This window comes from Neopelma chrysocephalum, unplaced genomic scaffold (genome assembly GCF_003984885.1).
Source record: "Neopelma chrysocephalum unplaced genomic scaffold, ASM398488v2 Primary Assembly neopelma1_76, whole genome shotgun sequence".
Lineage (NCBI taxonomy): Eukaryota > Metazoa > Chordata > Aves > Passeriformes > Pipridae > Neopelma > Neopelma chrysocephalum.
This window is the reverse complement of record NW_020897737.1, coordinates 10,930,178-10,949,291: the sequence shown is the minus strand read 5'-3', so window position 1 is coordinate 10,949,291 and position 19,114 is coordinate 10,930,178. Positions and strand designations below refer to the sequence as shown.

Here is a 19,114-nt window from a genome sequence, read left to right as displayed (position 1 = left end):
CCTTGAATCTGCTGGCTAAAATGTGTTTGAGACTGTTAAATAACTGTTGGAAGCAGGGAAAGTATGTTCAGTCTTAGGTTAGTTCATTCCTCTCCTCTGTTAATTAGCTCTGACTTAACAGGCTATTTCAGAGTTTGGCCGAATGTCTGAACTCCTAAAAGCACAGATCTGTTCTGCCGAGGGAGCTCCTTCTCTGTATGCCTGCCTGGGCAGCAGCAAATACTTACCAGTACAGATTCAGGTCTCAGTAAAAGTTTTTTTATCGTGGTGGTTCACCTCCTGCCCCTCGGGATAGCAGCTGATAAATCAGGAAGCCGAGTTTCACACCTCTTGAATGCCTCTACTGTGGTGGCTTGTGCTCTCTGTTGGGGCTTGAGCCACCAGCAGTCTTAATGCATCTCTCACTGAGCAACTGGTGAAGGGGTGATGAGTTCTGTCTGCTCTTCCCCAGCAAGAGCCAGGGCTACTTACCTCTTGCCTTCTCTTTGCTTTCAATTTCTAACCACACTGTTGGTGCCTTTGGCTTTAAAGCTCCTGAACAGGAACGAGCTGATGGTTTGCAGCCTCATCTGTTCTCCTTTCTGCCTCCTCCTGCAAGCGATCTTGCTGCTTGAAAAGTTGTTACAGCTTGTTTAGTGTAGCGTTTGTCGGGCGCTATCCTAAAGTGAAACACTGTGCCTTTGCCTGTGTGAGCAGGGAATTTAGGAGTGAAACTGGTGAGCTGTTAGGTGTGACCCCCACTGTGCCAGCACTTCACCTGCCCGATGCCGGCAGGGAATTAGGAAACTGCAGCCAAAACTGTGCTTGTGGCATGGAGCCAGCTCACAGGGCTCCCCCGCTGCTGCCTCGGCACAGTCGCAGCCGTGCTTGGCTTGGAGCACTGGAGCCGATCGGGGCCCTGGCAGCTGCTCGGCCCCTTGGCTCCTCTAAATCTACCAGTGCCACAAAGGGCTAAATAACACAGGCAGGTGATGCTTACAGAGGCATCTGATGGGATGGAAACTGCTTTTTTTCCCCTAACTGTATTGCACATGTACAGACTTCCTTGGAAGCAAATGAAGGCACAATACCCGATGCCTAAACTTTTCCTCTGGCTTGGCAGTGCATGGCTTTGCTGTACTGGGAGTCTTCTTATGCTTCATCATGCCTTCTGGAGTAAGGTGAAAGAGGTGGGCTTTTGTTTTGTTTAGGGGTTTTTTTTCTGTTTTGCCTTTTTTTTTTTTTTTTAAGGCCCAATATAAGGGAGGTAGCCATGTTAGCTAATTAATGAGCAATTAAAGCCTAACAGTAAAGTAGAAGTGCTTTAGCTCTCTCCCATCTCATTTAGGTTTTGCCGGGCATCTGAGACCGGGCATCTGAGAGCAGCCGTGAAGCTGCTTTGTTGCCAAGGTGACTTGTAAATGTTGCTGAGGCAATGCTGCTCTGGTGCATTTTCATAGCACAAACATGATAAATTATGGGATGCATATGTCATGAGTCATAGGATTGTTCAGAGATCAAGTGATTTAAGCTATTGGCACGGACACACGCATCAATACGGGCATGTGATGATCGCATGTTCGTTCATAACAAAGCTCTCCTAGAACTAAAAATCATACCCGAGTGTGAAAGATTGAATAAATTCTATAAGCTGTGAATTTCTTGACTGGGCAGCATGGTTTTGCCTGTTCATTTAATTTTCTAGGAGGAAGACACTGCCTGTTTAAGCCTTAGCTGGGAAAAAATTACCCCAATATGTTAGAAGCCTGATCTTAAGGCATGAGGTCACGAGGAAGAAGTGAAAGCAGTTTCTATGTGTGAAGGTAAATGGTGTGATGTGCCAAAGCACATTACACTATTGATCTTCAGTGCTGGAGAGGTGCTGGTGTCCCTTTGCATGGTAATCCCCTGCTTTGCTTTACTCTTGCTGGGCTGTGTGTATACTGGAACAAATGAAAGATGGAGACAGTAAACATGTCCTTTGCTCTGGTCAGTTATTACCTTCCTGCCACGGGACCTAGTGCAATATAAAGAAGAGAAACAGAACAGTCTGTACATTGAAACTGGTGGTTGCTCATTTGTGCAGTGTGGTAGTCTTGGGCAGAATGAAACAAATGCTGAAAGCTCCCAAACAGAGGTACTTGGAGGGAAAAATGAAATCAGCTGGGTTCTCTCTGCCCCACAGGATACTCAAAATTGAATACTGAAGATGTCTTAGGGAATTTCTTATGGTTGTGATGTCTGTGCTGAATACTGGGTTTTAGCACTTGGATAGTCATTACCATTCTTGGATGAATAAAGGGTGCCTTGCATAAGTGAGCGCAATGAGAGGTTGCTCCTGGGAAGAGGAAAGGCTGTTTTTAGCTGCCATGTTATTTGAACAAAAGAATCTCAGCTTAAACACTAAGATGTGTTTCCTTGTTTGCATTGCATGGGAGGGCTTGGTCTGAAGCAGCTGACAGCAACAGGAAGATGGAAAAACGAAAGTAAGTTTTTTTTGGGTGGCGTGTTTGTGTGTATGTGTAACCATTTCTCGTTAGATTGTAACCCATGTGCTAAGGAGGGACTGCTTCAGGCTGAAACCAGATGTTTCTAGTTTGGTGTGACGGTGAGAAATGGTTTGAGTTCTTGATGCTGGTTCTCACAGCTGGTGTGAGACTGGCAAATGCTAGAGGCTTGAGGAAGGAACACAATTTAAGAGTTTAATCTCCTTACTCATAGAGGTGTGTTGCTATGAGAACTCAGCATTTATCCTGTGTTTCTGGCTACCTCATCACTGTTTGAATAATGATGATACGAAAACTCCCGAATATTTTGTTGTTGTTTTCTTCCTCGGGTGGAGAAAAGGATGTTGTAGATATATGGCACGGGAAGGGGTTGGTGGGAACAAAAGCACGTAAATTCTCTTCATCCTTGTTGGGCATGCACATTATGCTTTTGTTGCTGTGCCTCATGTTGACATTTATATCTTAATTGGGGAGACATCGTGTCTGATCTGGGTTGCTTCCAAAACAGTTTGAGGATAGAGTGGAATCTGGTGGTAAAATATTAATAGAGCCTGTGCTCCGTGAGGCGGTCGCCGCTGTGCCAAAGGGAAGAACCTCTGGGCATGCGACGTGTCCGTGCAGGCTGCGCAGAGAGCCTGACAGCCAGTGGGTTACGCCGTGTCCTGAACAGCGGCTGACCTTTGTCCTTTGGCATTGAAAATCTGGCTGTGGGAGAGGTGGGGAGCATCGGCGTTGGAGCAGAGAGGCAAGGACGCGTCCTGCGCGGCTTCCTGGCCGCACTGCCGGTGTCCTCCCGTGTTGCTGCAGGATGATTACACAACCGGGATTAGTGTGCGGAGATGCCGCTTCTCTAATGGTCTTAACTGCATCTAGCGGGACGGATTTCAGAGGCGCGTGTGCCGCGGGCGGTCCTTGAGAGGGATTTCTGGCTCAGCAGCCAAGGAGATGTAGCTCTGATCCCCTGAGGGGTCCCTCTCGGATGTGACCGGGGCGCGGAGGCCAAGGTGTCACAGAGCTGCTGGCAGCGACGGCCTTTTGGATGAACCTCAGTAGGTGTGTGCTGTTCTCCTCAGCACGTGAAGCCCTGGAGAAACGCTGACAGTGACAAGCTGTTAGTGAGGTCTCTCTCCTCTTTATTTTTTTAGCACAGTCTGAGTGAGCAGCGTTCGGCATCCCTGTGCCAAGTTCTCTTGCAGATAGAGAAGGAATTAATCTGCAGCAGGTCGCGTTCGGTGGTGGCAGGCTGGAATTAGCTTGCTGTTTCCTGCAAGCTGTAAAGATTAAGACCATCACCCCCCCTCCCTACACCCTGCTACTTCCTCTGACCCTGCAAGAGCTTCTCTGGGAATTGGTCAGGATGTGCCTGCCTTTTCTCAGGCCAGACGGTGTTAGGAGCAGGAAAGTTATCCCGACATAGAGACTCAGCATGAACCATGGCATGTAGCTGTGGGTACTGCTGGAGATAAGAAGGCTCTAAACAGCAGGAGCGTGGCTGAGAGTGCCCTTACCTGATCTGTTCGGGGAAACTGACCACAGGAGTATAATGTTTCCTTATGAAAGGAGGAAAATAGCAGATTGCATTAAAAATGTAAAATGAAATCTGATACAAGCATTTATTTCTGAAGTGATACTTAAAACGTGGCTGGTCCAGCTTCTTTTATGCTGTGTGAAACAGGACTGCTGGTGCTGTTGGTGTGGTTATAGGGTAAAGCTGTGGGGTAGCATCTTCACGCCAGATGTGCAAACGTAGGGTGTTGCCAGATTCATCCTGGTTTGGGGGGACATAGCGATTTAGAGGCACAGTCATAGTAAGCTGAGATACCTGTTTTCTGGAACATGTCAGCATTGTTGACTGGAAGAAGTGTGACGAAGTGTGTTTTAAAATCTTGAAGGGAGCATGTGTTGGCCAGACAGCCTCTTGGAGAGGAGCATCACCAAACAGCAGAACAGCCTGAGCGTCCTGCTCGCCTGCAAAAAGTCAACTTGTGTTTTGCTTTTTCTTGGCCAATATCTTCTGTTGTTTTATAAGCAGCCCTGCAGGCAGCTTCCCAAGCAGCATAAAAATGATGTGGGGTGTCTTCTGGTGCCTGCAAACATCTCCAGAGCCCCTGGTTCTATTTGGAGCCATTTCCAAATTGCAGTGAAGAGAAATTTCATCAGAGGAGTTTTTTCCCCCTCCCCCCTCAACCCTCCATTGCTGACAACAGGTATTTCAAGGACAGTCACGAAATCAGAAGGTGTTGTCAGAGCTGTAGGAGGGTGCTCTCAAGATAAGGTGGGATAGAGTTGGGCTGCATCCAGAGGCTGCCAGTGCCTGGATGCTGCTGTGGTGGGGCTGCAGGGAAGCAGTGTTTGCCCTGGTGAAGGGGAAGAGCAGAAGTTGAAGGCCAGGCTGAGGGGAAGGAGACTGAGTAAGGTCAGGGAGGATCGGGGGAGGGAAGGACAACAGAGCTGTCAGGAGTCCAGGTAGGAAACCAGCAGATGTGTTTGTGGGAAGGCAAATGGGAGATGGAGGAAGGGCAAGAAGGATGAATAGGAAAAGGGACAGTGAACCGTGGGGGAGTAGGATGGAGCATAGTTTGCCGAACAGCAGCAGAGATGCAGAAAGAGTATTGGCCAGCTAGGAGAGGAGGGCTAAAATACATGGGAAAACCAACTTGTTTGTGAGAATTGTAAATAGGAAGCTGATTATCTGTGTTGCAGTCTGTACTGCATGTCTGCCTAACCATGCCTTGGCTAATTTGGTTAAACCCAAGAAAAAACACCTTATTCAAGATGATGATTAAGTGTAATTTTAAGTCAAGCATCCATTTAAAATTACTTAAGCTGTCTGAATTTGGGTGAACAGTAGTGGAGAGAAGCTGAAGTTCAGGCAGGCAAGGCAACATGGGTGTTTTTGTGGCTAATTTGTCAGACTAGTTTCTAGTAAGCTTCTCAGAGCTCACCCGCTTGCTGTTGCTGGAAATATTCCCTGAAAAAAGTGAGGTCTATTTTAAAAGGAGGTGACAAAGATCGTATGAGGTACAGTGACTGGCTGGTTACTTGGGGTGAGGAAGCCTTTTTATAACCTTGGATTCAAGTAGCGCTTTTTGCAAAATATCACAGCTATTCTTAGTGGTATTCCTGTGTGTGTGTGTGTGTGTGTGTGTGTTCCGTATCCAATTTATATCTCTACAAGAAGGGACGAATGCTTTTAAGTCAGACTCTGCAATGCAATGGGAGAAGTTAGCAAAAGATAAGGATTATCATCAGAAGATATTTTTGAAAACAAAGTTGCAAAGCAGGGCTTGGGTTGTTACTTGCCACGGTTTTGGGGGGTGAGGATGCTTTCTGAAAAGGATCTGTGTTTTCAGTATTTAAAGATGTTTCTTTATTTAAAAAAGCATATTGTGATGTTTCTATGGATACAAGTATTGTGAAAATTGTGCTTCTTAAATTAATGTTAAAACAACACAAAGTAGTGTGCTTTTGGGGGTTTTGTGCTTAACTGTTGAGAAAACTGCTGCCTTAGGCTGACCAGAGGAGACTTGTTCCAAAGTACAGTTTTGTGTTTATTTGCATGTCTCATGAGCCATCAGTCATGGTGGAGATGAGACTGAAGAGATAAGAGAGCAAAGCTCTCTCACAATGAATTGTTTTGTATTTATTAGGTCTTGTAGAGTTTGTTTCTTTTTTTTTTATTATTTTTAGGTAACTTTACTAGTACAGAAAACACCCGGGGTCATTTTCTTGAAACTCCAGAGGAGAAAGATCTCTCAAGTGAGAAATGTTATTTAGAGAGACATTCTGTATATGAAAAAGCGGAAGACCAGCCAACAGAAGATATTGGCCAACATTCATGTCCACGTCTGGACAGGAAGCGTAAACACTCTGGTGAGAGAGTGCAAAATGATGGCAGCCAAAATGAAAGCTTTGTGGATGAACAGCAGGATGAAGTTATATCAAAAGCAAAAAAGAAGAAGAACTCCAAAGGTAAGACAGCATTTTGCTTTGGTCTCTTTTCAAGGAATGTCTTGTGAAAGGAATGTCCCTTTGGCTTAATGTGTTTCCATTTTTGAACTTGCTAGTTACTAATGTGAGCACTGTCATTTCACTTTAAATTATATATATGTATATATATGTATGTATATATATGTGTATATATATATGTATATATAAAAAGCTTGGTATATAAGGATAAAGCACTAGTCATTGGACACTGTAGCCACAGCAGTGCAAGTTACTGTAGTGCATGTAACCCTTAATAAGCGAACCTTTAAAATGCATAGTGTGGTGGTAAAGCTGAGACTATATGCCCCGAAAGTGAAATGTAGCTTTTGTTTTAAGTTGAGGGGGCTTTTTGATTAATTTTTAGTTATTTTTCCATTAGATGACTGGCCTGAGAGGGAAATGACAAACAATTCCTCTAACCACTTAGAAGAGCCCAATTGTAATGAGGTGACCAACCTGAAGGTGTGCATTGAATTAACAGGGCTCCATCCCAAAAAGCAGCGTCACCTGCAGCATCTTAGGGAACTATGGGAGCAGCAGGTGTCACCAGAGAGATCCCCGTCCGGCAAGTTGGGCCGGCAAAGCAGGAAAGATTTAGCTGAGGCTGTTCAGCCAGAGGCCACTGCAAAGGTCAAAGACTTCACAGAAGAAAGGCACACCAAGAAAAGGTCAGAGGCCAAAAGCAATAGAAGTTGGTCTGAAGAGTCCCTCAAAACAAGTGACAATGAACAAGGTATGCAGAGACTACTAGGGAAACCAGCCGGCTTTAGCCTTTACAGTGACGCATGCTGCCACCGATGTTAAGGAATTGTTGAGATCTTTTTTTGTTTCTTTTCTTTTTAAGTTTTATATATATATTTCTGTAGCTGTCCATTTGTTTAAGGACTGACACCTCCTCTTTAAGAATTGCACTGTAGCTGATATTTGTCAGACAAGAAAATGTGTTTGTGTGTGTAACTATATGTTTGTGTGTGTGTGTGTGTGTGTGTGTGTGTTTTGGCTTTAAATACTTTAATAGATGATGCAAAGATGAAGTTTATGTTTCTAGAGGAGAGCTGAGGGGGCATAAAATGCAGGCATGCTTCTGGGTGAGGGAGGGAGGGAGCAAACGGGCTGCTAGTTCATGTAAGAATGTTTAACCACAAGTAGGATTTGAGGGGCTGTGAGCCTCTGAAAAAGCGTCAGAACAGATAGCAGTTCTTGATCTTGGGAACCCAACACCTCCAGCACCCTCGGCACTGCTGGGTTTCCCTGCATTTCCCAGGCCATATGCTCAAGAGCAGAGCTCATCCTCCTCCCGATGAGGATGCCTTGCTGGTTCATCCTGAGCATGTTCTGTAAACCCCTGTCACCCCACTTCCTGGCTCCTTGGCAGAGATCTTCCCAGCAGCTCTCTCCTAAGGGGTTGTTTCCTCAAAGCACATCAGCTTTCCTTGATTTGTTTATGGAAGCTTCTTTCCCCCTAACTCCACTTTTTCCTTTTCCCCATCCTTTGTCCCATTTCTGCCAGTTCCCTGTCCTGGGGGAGTGGGAACCATGGAGACGATCTGTCAAATTTTCATTGGGATGGACAGTTCACTCTCCTGTCTCTACTCTCCTCAGCCCCTAAGCACCTTTTCTGCTCTGATGCTTTTCTCCTTCCCTGCTATGTTTTGCCGCTTAGTTGGAGAACTGGTGGGGAACAGCATCAGGCAGCCCACGTGGCAAATCCCCTCGTGCATCCCCTGTACCTGATTGTGAATCCCTGTCTCCTCTGGGCACAGCAGCAAGCCTTTGTCTCCTCTTTTGACTTGTCAGGTAGAAGGTTGCAAATACTCTTCTTTCCTTCCTCCTCTTGCCTCTTTGAAGTCCTCTGCTTGTTTTTGAGGAAAGGCTGTTTCTGGGAGGGGGAGCTCTGAATTGGATGTTTGGGCTCCCTCCTCCTTCACAAACCTGGGACCTTCATCAAACTTGAAAGGCACTCACACTCCAGTTGGCCTAACCTGTAGTTTAGCTGAGATCCCCTTAAAAGAGGGAAGCATGGAGAGAGTGGATCCTCTTATCCCATATCATGGAAAGGACTGAGTCCAGATGTTCCTGTGCCAGTGAGGGGTTTTCCTGGGTAGTGTCTCCGAAACAGTCACAGGCAAAAGTATCAACTTGTCTTCGGCCCTAAGGCTCCTCATATGTCCTTCCGCTTGGTAGGATTATCTGAGGGCAGAAAACCTCAAACTTTGATGCTTATTGATGGGGAAGGTTCTCCAAAAGGATTTGCGGAGCGGGAGATCAAAACTTGGTTTAAAAGAAGCTTTGACTCTTACTTTCTTGCTTTATGTGCTGCCTTGGTGAGCATGGTATCGGTTCACACACCCCTGCCCATCACCTGCCCCCCTTTGTACTTTCAGAGAGAGATACCTTGTAGAGATTAAACGAGGGTCACTAACAAGAAGCTGCATTGTGTAAGGACGCTCTCACTTTTCCCTGCGATGCCTCCCATGGCAGTGACAAGCTTTCTCTAGTGCATGACCTAAGGGAAGAAAAAGAGGTGGCTCCAGATTTATGCACTGATTTATGCACCGTTCCCAATGGCATTCAGGTTCAGTCGCCCTATGGCTATGAAAAACCTCTTGGTTTTGGAAACTGCTGTAAAACCATAAACTTGACTAAATTATGCCTTGCTATTCATTGTACAGAGCACTGGAGATCGTTCAGATCATTTTGCTGATGCTCCAGCAGCTCTGTTGAAGTGTGAATCTTTGAATCTCCTTGTCTTTAGTTCACTAGGATGAAGACATTTTTTCCTGTTGTATGACAGCATCCTGTGTGTGATAGTTGCATTGAGATAGAGACTTCCAGCTTGTCTGTCTTGCCTGGGACCAGTCCTCAAACTTTTCTTAAACAAGCAGATATTGTCAATGTGAGAATACACACTGTCGTTTGTAGCTTTCTTTTTTTAATCTGGAGCTGGGAACAGCTGTTTCCTGTGCCCAAGCACTGCATGCAGATGTGGTAGGCTCTGCTTGTGGGAAGCTGGTTGTATCCCAAGCAGCGAGCCATAGCACGACATTGAGGTCTGCCTCTATGCCTGTGAAGCCTTAGTCTAACAGCAGGATGATTTGCTGCCTGTGCTTGCAAATCTCTTGGAACACAGAGGGTTCTGACTTCTGTGCTTGTTGCGCCAGTCGTGTTCAGCCTGGGATTTTAGTGTGGGAGGAGTCACGTGTTGCATTGTAAGCTGCCACCGTGCTGTCACCCCTTTGTTCCCTGGTCAGTGCCAGAACCATGAGAGCTGGCATGTGACTTGCCCAAAATAATTTCAGGGGAGGATGGATTGAGAGCAGCCCTGCGGAGATGGACTTGGGGATGTCTGGGGAGGAGAAGCTCAACATGACCTGGTAATGTGCACAGGCAGCCCAGAAAGCCAAATGTGTCCTGGGCTGCATCCAAAGCAGTGTGGGCAACAGGTCGGGGGACGGGAATTCTGCCCCTCTACTTTGCTCTCATGAGACCCCACTTGGAGTGCTGCATCCAGCTCCTGGGCCCCCAGCATAGGAAGGACGTGGACCTGTTGGAGCAAGTTCAGAGGAGGCCACAAAGATAGTCAGAGGGCTGGATCACTTCTTTGGTGAGGACAGGCTGTGAGAGGTCAGGGGTTATTCAGCCTGGAGAAGAGAAGACTCTGGGGAGTCATTATAGCACCTTCTAGTACCTAAAGGAGACTTACAGGAAAGCTGGTGAGGGACTTTTGACAAGGGCATGTAGTGATAGGACAAGGGGGTAATGGATTTAAGCTGACAGAGGGCAGGCTTATATTAGGTATTAGGAAGAAATTCTTGACTGTGAGGGTGGTGAGATGCTGGAACAGGTTGCCAGGAGAAGTTGTGGATGCCTAGTGTCTGAAGTGTTCAGGGCCAGGTTGGATGGGGCTGTGAGCAGGCTGACCTAGTGGAAGCTGTCCCTGCCCATGGCAGGAAGGTTGGAACTAGGTGATCTTTAAACTGTCTTCCAACCAAATCATTTCATGATTCTGCGATCCTGCTTGCAAAGTGACGTTGCTGCACAGAGTCTCCAGGACGTGGCAGGTCTGTGAGCATGGGGATGCCTGCAACCTCAGGGCATCATGCTGCTTCCCCAGACCCATGACCAAGGTAAAAGCCACAAGGTCTCTGCTGGGGTCCCAGCTGAGCTATAACCTCGTGCTGCTGGGACTGCAGTAGCCAGCTCTTTGGATGGTCCCCCAGGGAGCTGCAGCCGCTCACCCGGTGTGAGGAGAAAACCCAAGCTGCGTGGAACCAAAAGCCCTGAGGAGAGGAGCCAGGAGGATCTTGCCCACCAGGAAACCTCTGCCAGCCCCTCAGAGCTGCCTCGGGTTACAGGCAGCGTGGCAGCCGCTGGCTTGGCAGGCAGGAGGAGGCAGCTGCTGGGATGGGAGCTGAACAAGCGAGCATTCAGGTGACACGGCAGCAGCTGCTTTTCCATGTGGACCTCTCTGCATCCCACTCCTGCGGGAAGGGAGACAGGTCCTGCTCTAAGTCAGACTTGCCAGAACATACATTAGTCAGAGGTCTGGGTTTTTGGGGGTTTTTGCTTTGGCTTTTTTTTTTTTCCCCACGGATATTTCGGGATATTCCTGCTCACCGTTTTTTTCTCCTCCCTTCACGTGGTCAGAACGATGGGGTGAGATTCCAGGTTTAATCACTTGCCTCTTTTCTGCCAGTGTTGTCTTGCATTTCCCAGGCTGATGCTTGGCTTGTTCCATGTGGTGCTGACCTCTTGCAATGTTATTGATCCTGAAGCTCCTGGGCATAGCGTAGCTCCTCTCCATCTCTTAGCTCCGGTGCACGTTTAGCCTGGTGCCTGCTGTCACCACCACAGTGGAGGGTCAGAGAGGAGCACAGTTTACATGAAGCTTGCAGGTGGGAATACACATTTTCTTGTGGTTATTAGACTTCTGCTTTCAATGCCTCGGCATCTCTGCATGGGAAAACCTGCGGTTCTTTGAGAGAGGCTTCCCTTCCTGTGTTTTTCTTCTCCATCCTTTCAGTATTTCTGTCCTTCTCCAGACCTGGCAGTTTTTCATTCTCTTCTAGTTTTTCTGTGTGCAACAGTTTGTTCCGTTTGCACTCACCAGAGCTCATCACTGCTGCTTGCCAGCTTTTCTTTTTTAATTTTTTTTTCAGTAAGTGATTAAGTAGGTAATGATGATACTTCTGTATTGGAGTTGGGCTTTTTATGTGCTACTTCAGTTAGGTTAGTTGGGATTAAACAGGAGAATTAAACACTCCTTACTTCATGCTGTCTACTGAGTTGGAAAGACAGCCTTGCATCCTTAGGCTCAGCCTACGACTGGGCGCCTTCCTTCAGGATTGCAAAGCCTGAAAAATTTACAGGATTTTTGCTGAACAATCTGCACATCCTGTGTCCCATAAATTCCCTGACATCTGCTTGGCAAGCCACAGTTTGCGTCTTTCTCTAGAAAGTGTCTCGAAAGAACTGAGGGATTTCTGTTTTCATCTCTAATCTAGAAAGCCTTCTGTGAGTTGCTTTCACAGATCTATTTAAAGGAAGACAAAAGTGTGAAACTGCCCACCAAGAGGATTCTAGATTTTATTTTCTTTTTTACCAACTGGCTCTGGATCTCTTTAAATAAAGGTGTCTCTTCTGTGAGCACCTGCTTATTTGCTCCTGCCATCTCTTCTGTTCTGAAAGTAGCATCACTTCAGAGACTTCGGAGCAAAGGAGCCTCTCTCAAGTGCTCAGGGTTTTTTCTGCACCTTCCCTCAGTGGTGTGGTATTGTTTGGCCGAAGTGTCCCTTCCTTTCCAGCAACCTTTAATTTTTCCGCAGAGGAGTTGGCTCTGAGGTCACCTCAATTCTCTTCCTAAGGGAAATTCAGACTATAAAAAGTCAACTTTCCTGTCCTTGTTTTGTTGTAAACCTGCTTGCACTCTGAAAAAACCCCAAAACTTCACCATGCTTTTTGCATGTGGCCCAGATTGTGGCATCCAGCTTGTTGGAGCTATGACCTCTGGAGAAAACCCAGCCCTGCCACTATCCTGCCATGGGCAGCAGAGCACTGGCCTTACTGCCTCGATGTCCCAGAAAGAGTCAGTTCTGGATGGAGTTCTTGGGAAAACACATCCGATTGTTTTTCCTGCAAAATCCCTGTGATTTCTGATAGAGCTTGCACAGAGCTTCTGTAGGGATGGCTCCTTGAGTAGTCTTTCTTCTCTTGGCTTGTTTTTGAAGTCAAAATGCTGCTGAGGAGATGTTCCCTGTCTTATGGCTATCTTGGGACTAAGCTCAGCGTTTCCTCTGCTGTCCCATTCAGACCTCATCCACGCTCCCACCTGTCTTCCTTTCCCCTCTTCCCTTGCCACCCTTGTATCTGCCCTTGCACCCCACCGAGCCAAGGGCAGACAAGCCCAGCTGGGCCCAGGCTGCCGGAGGAGTTGGTTCCCCTTCAGATAAAGCAGTTCCCAGGTAAGGAGGAGAGTTTTTCTCCAGCGGCGTTCCGCTCCGCCCGTGGTGGCCGGGCTGCGGCACTGCCGAGCTGGAATGGCACCGCCACCGCCCAGCCCCGGCACTGCCCCGGCACCTGGCACGGGGCACTTCATTCAGGGATTTTTATGAGGGCCTGATAAACTGTTAACGTAACGTCAACTGGTGAGACGCTATTTACAGTTGGGATGCGGAATGCTTAAAATATTAATGATTTGAAAATGTAATTGTAGATCTCTTAAGCAGTCGAGGAGCTCGTGTTAAGTGCTAGCAATGCATTTTCCTTTTAACGCACCATGCGATGTGTAATGCCTTTCCTTCCCATTTAGGCTTGCCCGTATTCCCGGTGTCTCCGCACATGAAGAGCCTTTCATCCACCAATGCAAACAGCAAAAGGCAGGCTCAGCCAAGCTGTACTCCAGCCTCGAGGTTGGCTGCCAAACAGCAGAAAATTAAAGAAAGCCGGAAGACAGATGGGCTGTACACAGACGAAGAGGAGGATTTCCAACATGCATCTCTGCTGCAGAAATACAGCGAGTGTGAGAAGCCATCAGGGAAACGTCAGTGTAAAACAAAACACTTGGCACTGCAGGAGAGGAGAAGGAGGTCATCCCTGACAGGGGATGACACCACAGATATCGAAAATGCTGAAGATAAGGTATCTTTGTTTAGACTTAATTGTCCACTGGCCTCTGAAAAGGCAGAGCCAGCCTTCTTAAAACTAATGCGCTGTCGTGCATGCAGGGTAGCAGGGATTGCATTCAGATTCATCTGTGGATGCTTTGCACATTTTGTATTTGTTTTTCTTAAGCTGAGCTAAAGGCACTATTGCAGGGGGTGAGGCATCTTGTGTTAAAAAGCTCTAGCGGGGTCTTTCTTAAAAAATTAAATATGAGTGGAAAAGCGTAATTCTTTGCTGACAAAATATAGTCCCGCTGCTGTACTGTAAAAACAAAGATAAAAAAAAGTGCCAACACCATAATGGTTTTGACAGGTAACGGTAACAAGGAAAGTCAGGAAGCGACCGGAGCCTACTTCAGACTGCGACTCCTCGCCAGCCAAGCCGTACGAGCAGAAGCCGTATGATCGCCTGCAGCAGACTCCCTCATTACTACCCGTCTCACAGCCCTCGCAGCTGCCGATTGCCAGCCCCCCTCAGGAGACCACCCCGAGCCGGCCGATGCCGCCCGAAGCGCGGAGGCTCATTGTCAACAAGAACGCAGGGGAGACGCTGCTGCAGCGGGCGGCGCGCCTGGGGTACGAGGTAAGGCTCCCTGGGCGCCCCGCGGGACAATGATGGTTTGGGTTTTTTTTATTTCAAAAGTTAAAATCCTCTTTCCAGTTTTGTCGGTGGAAATTCTGCGAAGTAGCAGCTTTTAGTGTGCTGAAAATTTTCAGCTGAATTTGCTGCCCCCCCTTCCCCTGCTGAGTTCCCTTCCCTGGCATGCGGGGTTCAGAGGCAGGTTGCTGCGGGAGTGAGTCCCCACCGCTGTTGGGTCAACTGGCAGGGACACAGGGTGAGCAACATCCTGTGGGAGTGAGCAAATGGTAAAGTTTTATTGGTAACCCTCACTTCCCTTTAAATATAAACCATCTGCAAACAGAACGAATGCCTTTTTTTTTCTTTTTTTTTTTCAAGTAATCTTTATGGTGATCTTTAATGAACTGTATGTTTTCTGCTTTTGTTGTTAGTGAAGAGCGTGTAGTTTAGGAGAAGGGTTTTATTTTATGTTCTTTTCTCCAAGGGGTATCTGGTATGTGACACAGGATGTAGCGCTTGGAGTGTCCTCTTGCATGATCAGACGCATCATAGGAGCACTCTGCATGCTTTATACTTGGAGTCTGGAGCTGCTTGGCGTAGCTGGAACAATGTTGTCTAATGAAACGGGCCCCCTGTTGCTACAAAAATCAGAAACCGATGAATCCTTCAGCTCTGCTGTTTTGAAGCACGCTTTTATTGGGGAAATATGGGCATGAGCGCTGTTGTTGCTCGATGTCACGTCTTGCGCAGAGGTGTTTCATTGCACAGAACAACTGCTGCTTTCGGCAAAGCTGCAGGGTTTGCCTTGGTGGTAACAGGGCTGCCTGGACCTCAGAGCTGGGCTTGAGCCTCAGGTGGGAAGGTGGCATCAGCCCAGGCCCAGGTGGGGCTGTCCCAGCCTTGGGAATTTGTTGAAACCTTGAAATGCCCTTTGTATAGCTGGAGACCTTTGTATGGAGAGAGGCCTTGTCCAGCTCTGGAAGGCAGGGTTTGTTGGAAAGGTTTTGTTTACCCTAGACAAAGGCTTCTTCTAACCCAGGGCACTTCAGCTCTAGCTGGGAGGAGAAACGGTTGTTACAACATTGTTGTGGTATTCTCCATAATTTAAATGGTTTAATTTTCTATGGATCCAAAATCAAAATATGTTGTAGGATGTACTCCGAGCTATCGCTGTGTATTTTCTTCCTGCGTGGGGTCTGACAGGGTGAATATGCTTGGACACTTCACTTTCTGTGCTCAGCACACTCCACTGGGCACAGCTTAATGGGAGTAGCTCCGAAACTGTTGGGGTGATGTCCTGCTCAAGCAGGGGCCCAGGGCTCTCCATTCCTTTGATAGCAGGAGCTCTCTGCAGCATTGGCTGGTTGCAGAAAGCTGGGGATGCCCAGGCTTGCCGAGGTGGGGGGTAACCTTGTGTGCCACCCATGCCTTCCTAAGATTAGCTGATGGGGGATTTTGATTTTCTGACTTGAATTCACCCAAAAGTTCACGTGAACAACCATGTTTTTAATAGGCTTAAATATTCAGATCGTTTGATTTGGTTGCTCAGCCGGTGTTGGCAGCAGTCGGTTTCTGTTGTTGGGGGAGAGAGGAGTAGGAGAGCTGAGTGGGGGGCAGGGAAAGAGGCTGGTGTGTGCACCTGAGATCTGGGATCTGACACTGTCTGTGTCTTTCAAGTCTCAGATGGTGGGTGGCTGTACCATCCTGTTGGGGCTTCATTTGGCCTGTGGTGAGCTGTGATGATTTTTAGGCCAACAAGGCTGGTCAGGGCAATGAGGCTGGTGAAGGGTCTGGAGCAGAAGTCTGATGAGGAGCAGCTGAGCGAGTTGGGAGTGTTTAGCCTGGAGAAGAGGAGGCTGGGGAGACCTTATTGCTCACTACAACTGTCTGAAAGAAGGTTGTAGCCAGGTGGGGATTGATCTCTTCTCCCGGGCAACCAGCAACAGGACAAGAGGACACAGTCTTAAATTGCCTCCCCTTAAGGGAAGGTTTAGGTTGGTCATTAGGAAGAAGTTCTTCACAGAAAGAGTGATTGGGCATTGGACAGGGCTGCCCAAGGAGGTAGTGGAGTCACCATCCCTGGAGCTGTTTAAGGAAAGACTGGATATGGCACTTAGTGCCATGGTCTAGTTGACAAGGTGGCATTAGATCAAAGGTTGAACTCGATGATCTCAGAGGTCTTTTCCAACCTAGCTGATTCTGTTATTGGTTGTGGAAACTCTGTAGGTGAGGAGTTCTTCTTGCTAGTGACAAGACTACAGCAGTTAGAAAAGCTGAATTTCCTCTGTCTCCAGAAAACATGAGAATGGTCAGGAAGTTACAAATTCCTCTATTAAAAATAAAGAGGAGAAATCTGGACGAGTCTAAGGTAATATGCTGGTCTGTGAGCTGTGGCAACTGCACGTGTCTATTTTCTGCCACCCCTGTTAGCAGGGCAGCAACCTTTGGTGGGCACACGAGGGCTTCCCATAGCTGCTGCGAAGGCAGCGGGCAGCCCCGTGGCCACGTGCCAGCTCGGTGGCAGGGGAGGCAGACGAGTTTGCATCGTCAGGGCCAGAGCTCGCAAAGGGACGCCGGGTGCTGATTCAGGACTCAGAGCTGCAAGTGACTGGCACCGCAGGGCACCAGGGAGCCCTGGCAGCGGCAGGAATGCTGTATTGCCCTGAGACCGGATGAGCTCGTGCCTGCCCTTGGCAGCCTGCCCGCCTGCCTTTGCAGCAGGGATGCCCTGAGGCCGTGCAGGCATCCCACTCCAAACCCAGAGGCGGTGCTGGCACCTTCAGCAGGCAAAGGTGCTGGCAAGCTGTAAATGCCACTCCCAGACCCATGGGGAGCCCAAATGCTGCCAGGTCATGTGCCTCTGCCCTGCTCTCAGTCCCACAGCACAGATGTGCCCCAGATCATTGCGGGGAGCACGACACAAGCGGCTACAGTTTTGCGTGTAAAAGCTGACGCGAGAGTGAAATGCCGAAGGACAGATGCAGCTTGTGTCTGGTCAGATAAATTGCAGGGCTGCAGCCAACAAGGCTACTTAAAGACAGTGCAGCAAATGGTCTTCGGCTCTAGAAATCCCTGCTGAAGCTTTACCTTTTCTTCACTAGGCTTCTGCTCCATGCCTTGCTTTGGCACGGTGTTAGCAACCCATCCCAGTGTATGGGCACTCTCCAATCCATTCTGTTTTCCCCGTTTGAAACAAATGACTTGAGATAATGGTAGTCTTAAAACTGTAATTTAGTTTTTGTGAAGAGGGAATTACAGGGAGAGTAGAGTCTTTTGGGGGGAAAAAAATTACAAAAAGGCTTGTGTAATGAATTTGATGTGAGAGGAAACGCTGGCTGTCTTTGTGCTGCTTTTTGGTGTGTGTCTGGTCGTGGTGGTGTTGGCTGGGGTAGAGTTAATTTTCTTTGCAGTGGCTAGTGTGGGGCTGTGTTTTGGATTTGTGCTGAACCCAGTGGTGATAATATAGAGATGCTTTTGTTATTGCTGAGCAGCGCTTACACAGAGCCAAGGCCTTTTCTGCTTTTTGTACTGCCACGCTGGTGTGAGGAGGCTGGGGTGCGTGGGAAACTGGGAGGAGACACAGTTGGGACAGCTGACCCCACCTGACCAAAGGGATAGTCCATACCATGTGACATCATGCTCAGTATATAAAGTGGGGGGAAGGAAGGAGGCAGGGGACCTTTTGTAGTCATGGCATTTGACTTCCCAAGTCACCGTTAGGCGTGATGGGGCCCTGCTCTCCTGGAGATGGCTGAACCTGCCCATGGGAAGCAGTGAATTAATTCCTTGTTTTGCTTTGCTCGTGTGCACAGCTTTTGCTTTCCCTGTTAGACTGTCTTTATCTCAACCCATGAGTTTTCCAACTTTTACCCTTCTGGTTCTCTCCCTGATCCCACCGATGGGGGAGTGAGTGAGCGGCTGCATGGTGCTTGGCTGCTGGCTGGGGTTAAACCACGACAGTGGACTCGCAAAGTTCTCTGGTCAGTTTGGTATTAAATCCTTCCTGCGAAGGCAGTGAAATTAGAGGAATGTGTGGTGTATGAGAGGGTGGGGGAGAGAGGATATTTGTTTCCAGGGGGTTTAAACACATATGAAGGTAGGGCTTATCCGGGCACGGGGGAGAGGGTTTGCCCTGGGAATATGCCTCATATTCCAGGGTCTGGCCCTGGATCTCCCGTGTGGCTGCCACAGGAGCTCCTGAGCATCATCCTGCCCTTGCAGTGCTCCCCTAGGGCTCCTGCACCCTGCACGGAAATGGGCATCACTCCTGGGGTTTGGTGTGGTGCTGTGGGGAAGTATTAAGGCTCAGCATAGAATACCTCACCCAAGGGTAGTGTTTTGAGGTTGGATGGAGGGGAGTAGTGCATCTTGGTGGCAACAGGCGTGCCTGGTGCATGGGGAATGTCCAGAGGGATGCTGACCTGTTCCCTTGGAAAAGGAGTGGGACTTGCTGCAGAGTACAGGTTGGGTGGGAGAGACTGATGCAAAGGGCACATCTTTGCAGACGAGGATGGAGTATGCATATTTGCATATTTTAACTCTGCTGTTTGCAATTTGGCTAACAACCTGCAGGCAGTGGCAGTGGCTGTGGCACATACCTTGGCTGGTGAGGTGCTAGTTTGACTCTTTGGATTAACTGCTAGTGATTTTCAGATTGCTGATTTAAATAGAGCACCTAAGCAGACATTAAATTGCCCCGTGGCATTCTCACAGCCTTTCCTGAATGTTATTGAGAAATGCTTGTGAAACCAAAAGTGTGTTTGTGGCACCACATGTTCCTGTATTTGGCAACGATGGCTAATTTTTTTGTAAATTGAATAAATCATGTTAAAAAAAAGTTAATGAGGCATTTAATTAATTAACAATGTAGAGTTTTATGGTCTTTATAGTTACATTTT

At 47.8% G+C, this 19,114-nt stretch overlaps 1 protein-coding gene across 7 annotated transcripts in view; it reads left to right on the top strand.

The window, feature by feature from the left end:
• The window catches only part of BCOR (BCL6 corepressor), a 59,765-nt gene that overhangs the window by 27,898 nt on the left and 12,753 nt on the right, over positions 1 to 19,114 (top strand). For 4 of the 7 annotated variants that reach the window (XM_027689019.1, XM_027689015.1, XM_027689016.1 and 1 more), the window contains 4 exons: positions 6,177 to 6,458; positions 6,856 to 7,209; positions 13,285 to 13,613; positions 13,950 to 14,219. In XM_027689019.1, the coding sequence (XP_027544820.1) occupies positions 6,177 to 6,458; positions 6,856 to 7,209; positions 13,285 to 13,613; positions 13,950 to 14,219 (1,235 nt within the window). The remainder of the gene's footprint in view (positions 1 to 6,176; positions 6,459 to 6,855; positions 7,210 to 13,284; positions 13,614 to 13,949; positions 14,220 to 19,114) is intronic. The other 3 variants (XM_027689022.1, XM_027689021.1, XM_027689020.1) reach the window with 2 other exon arrangements.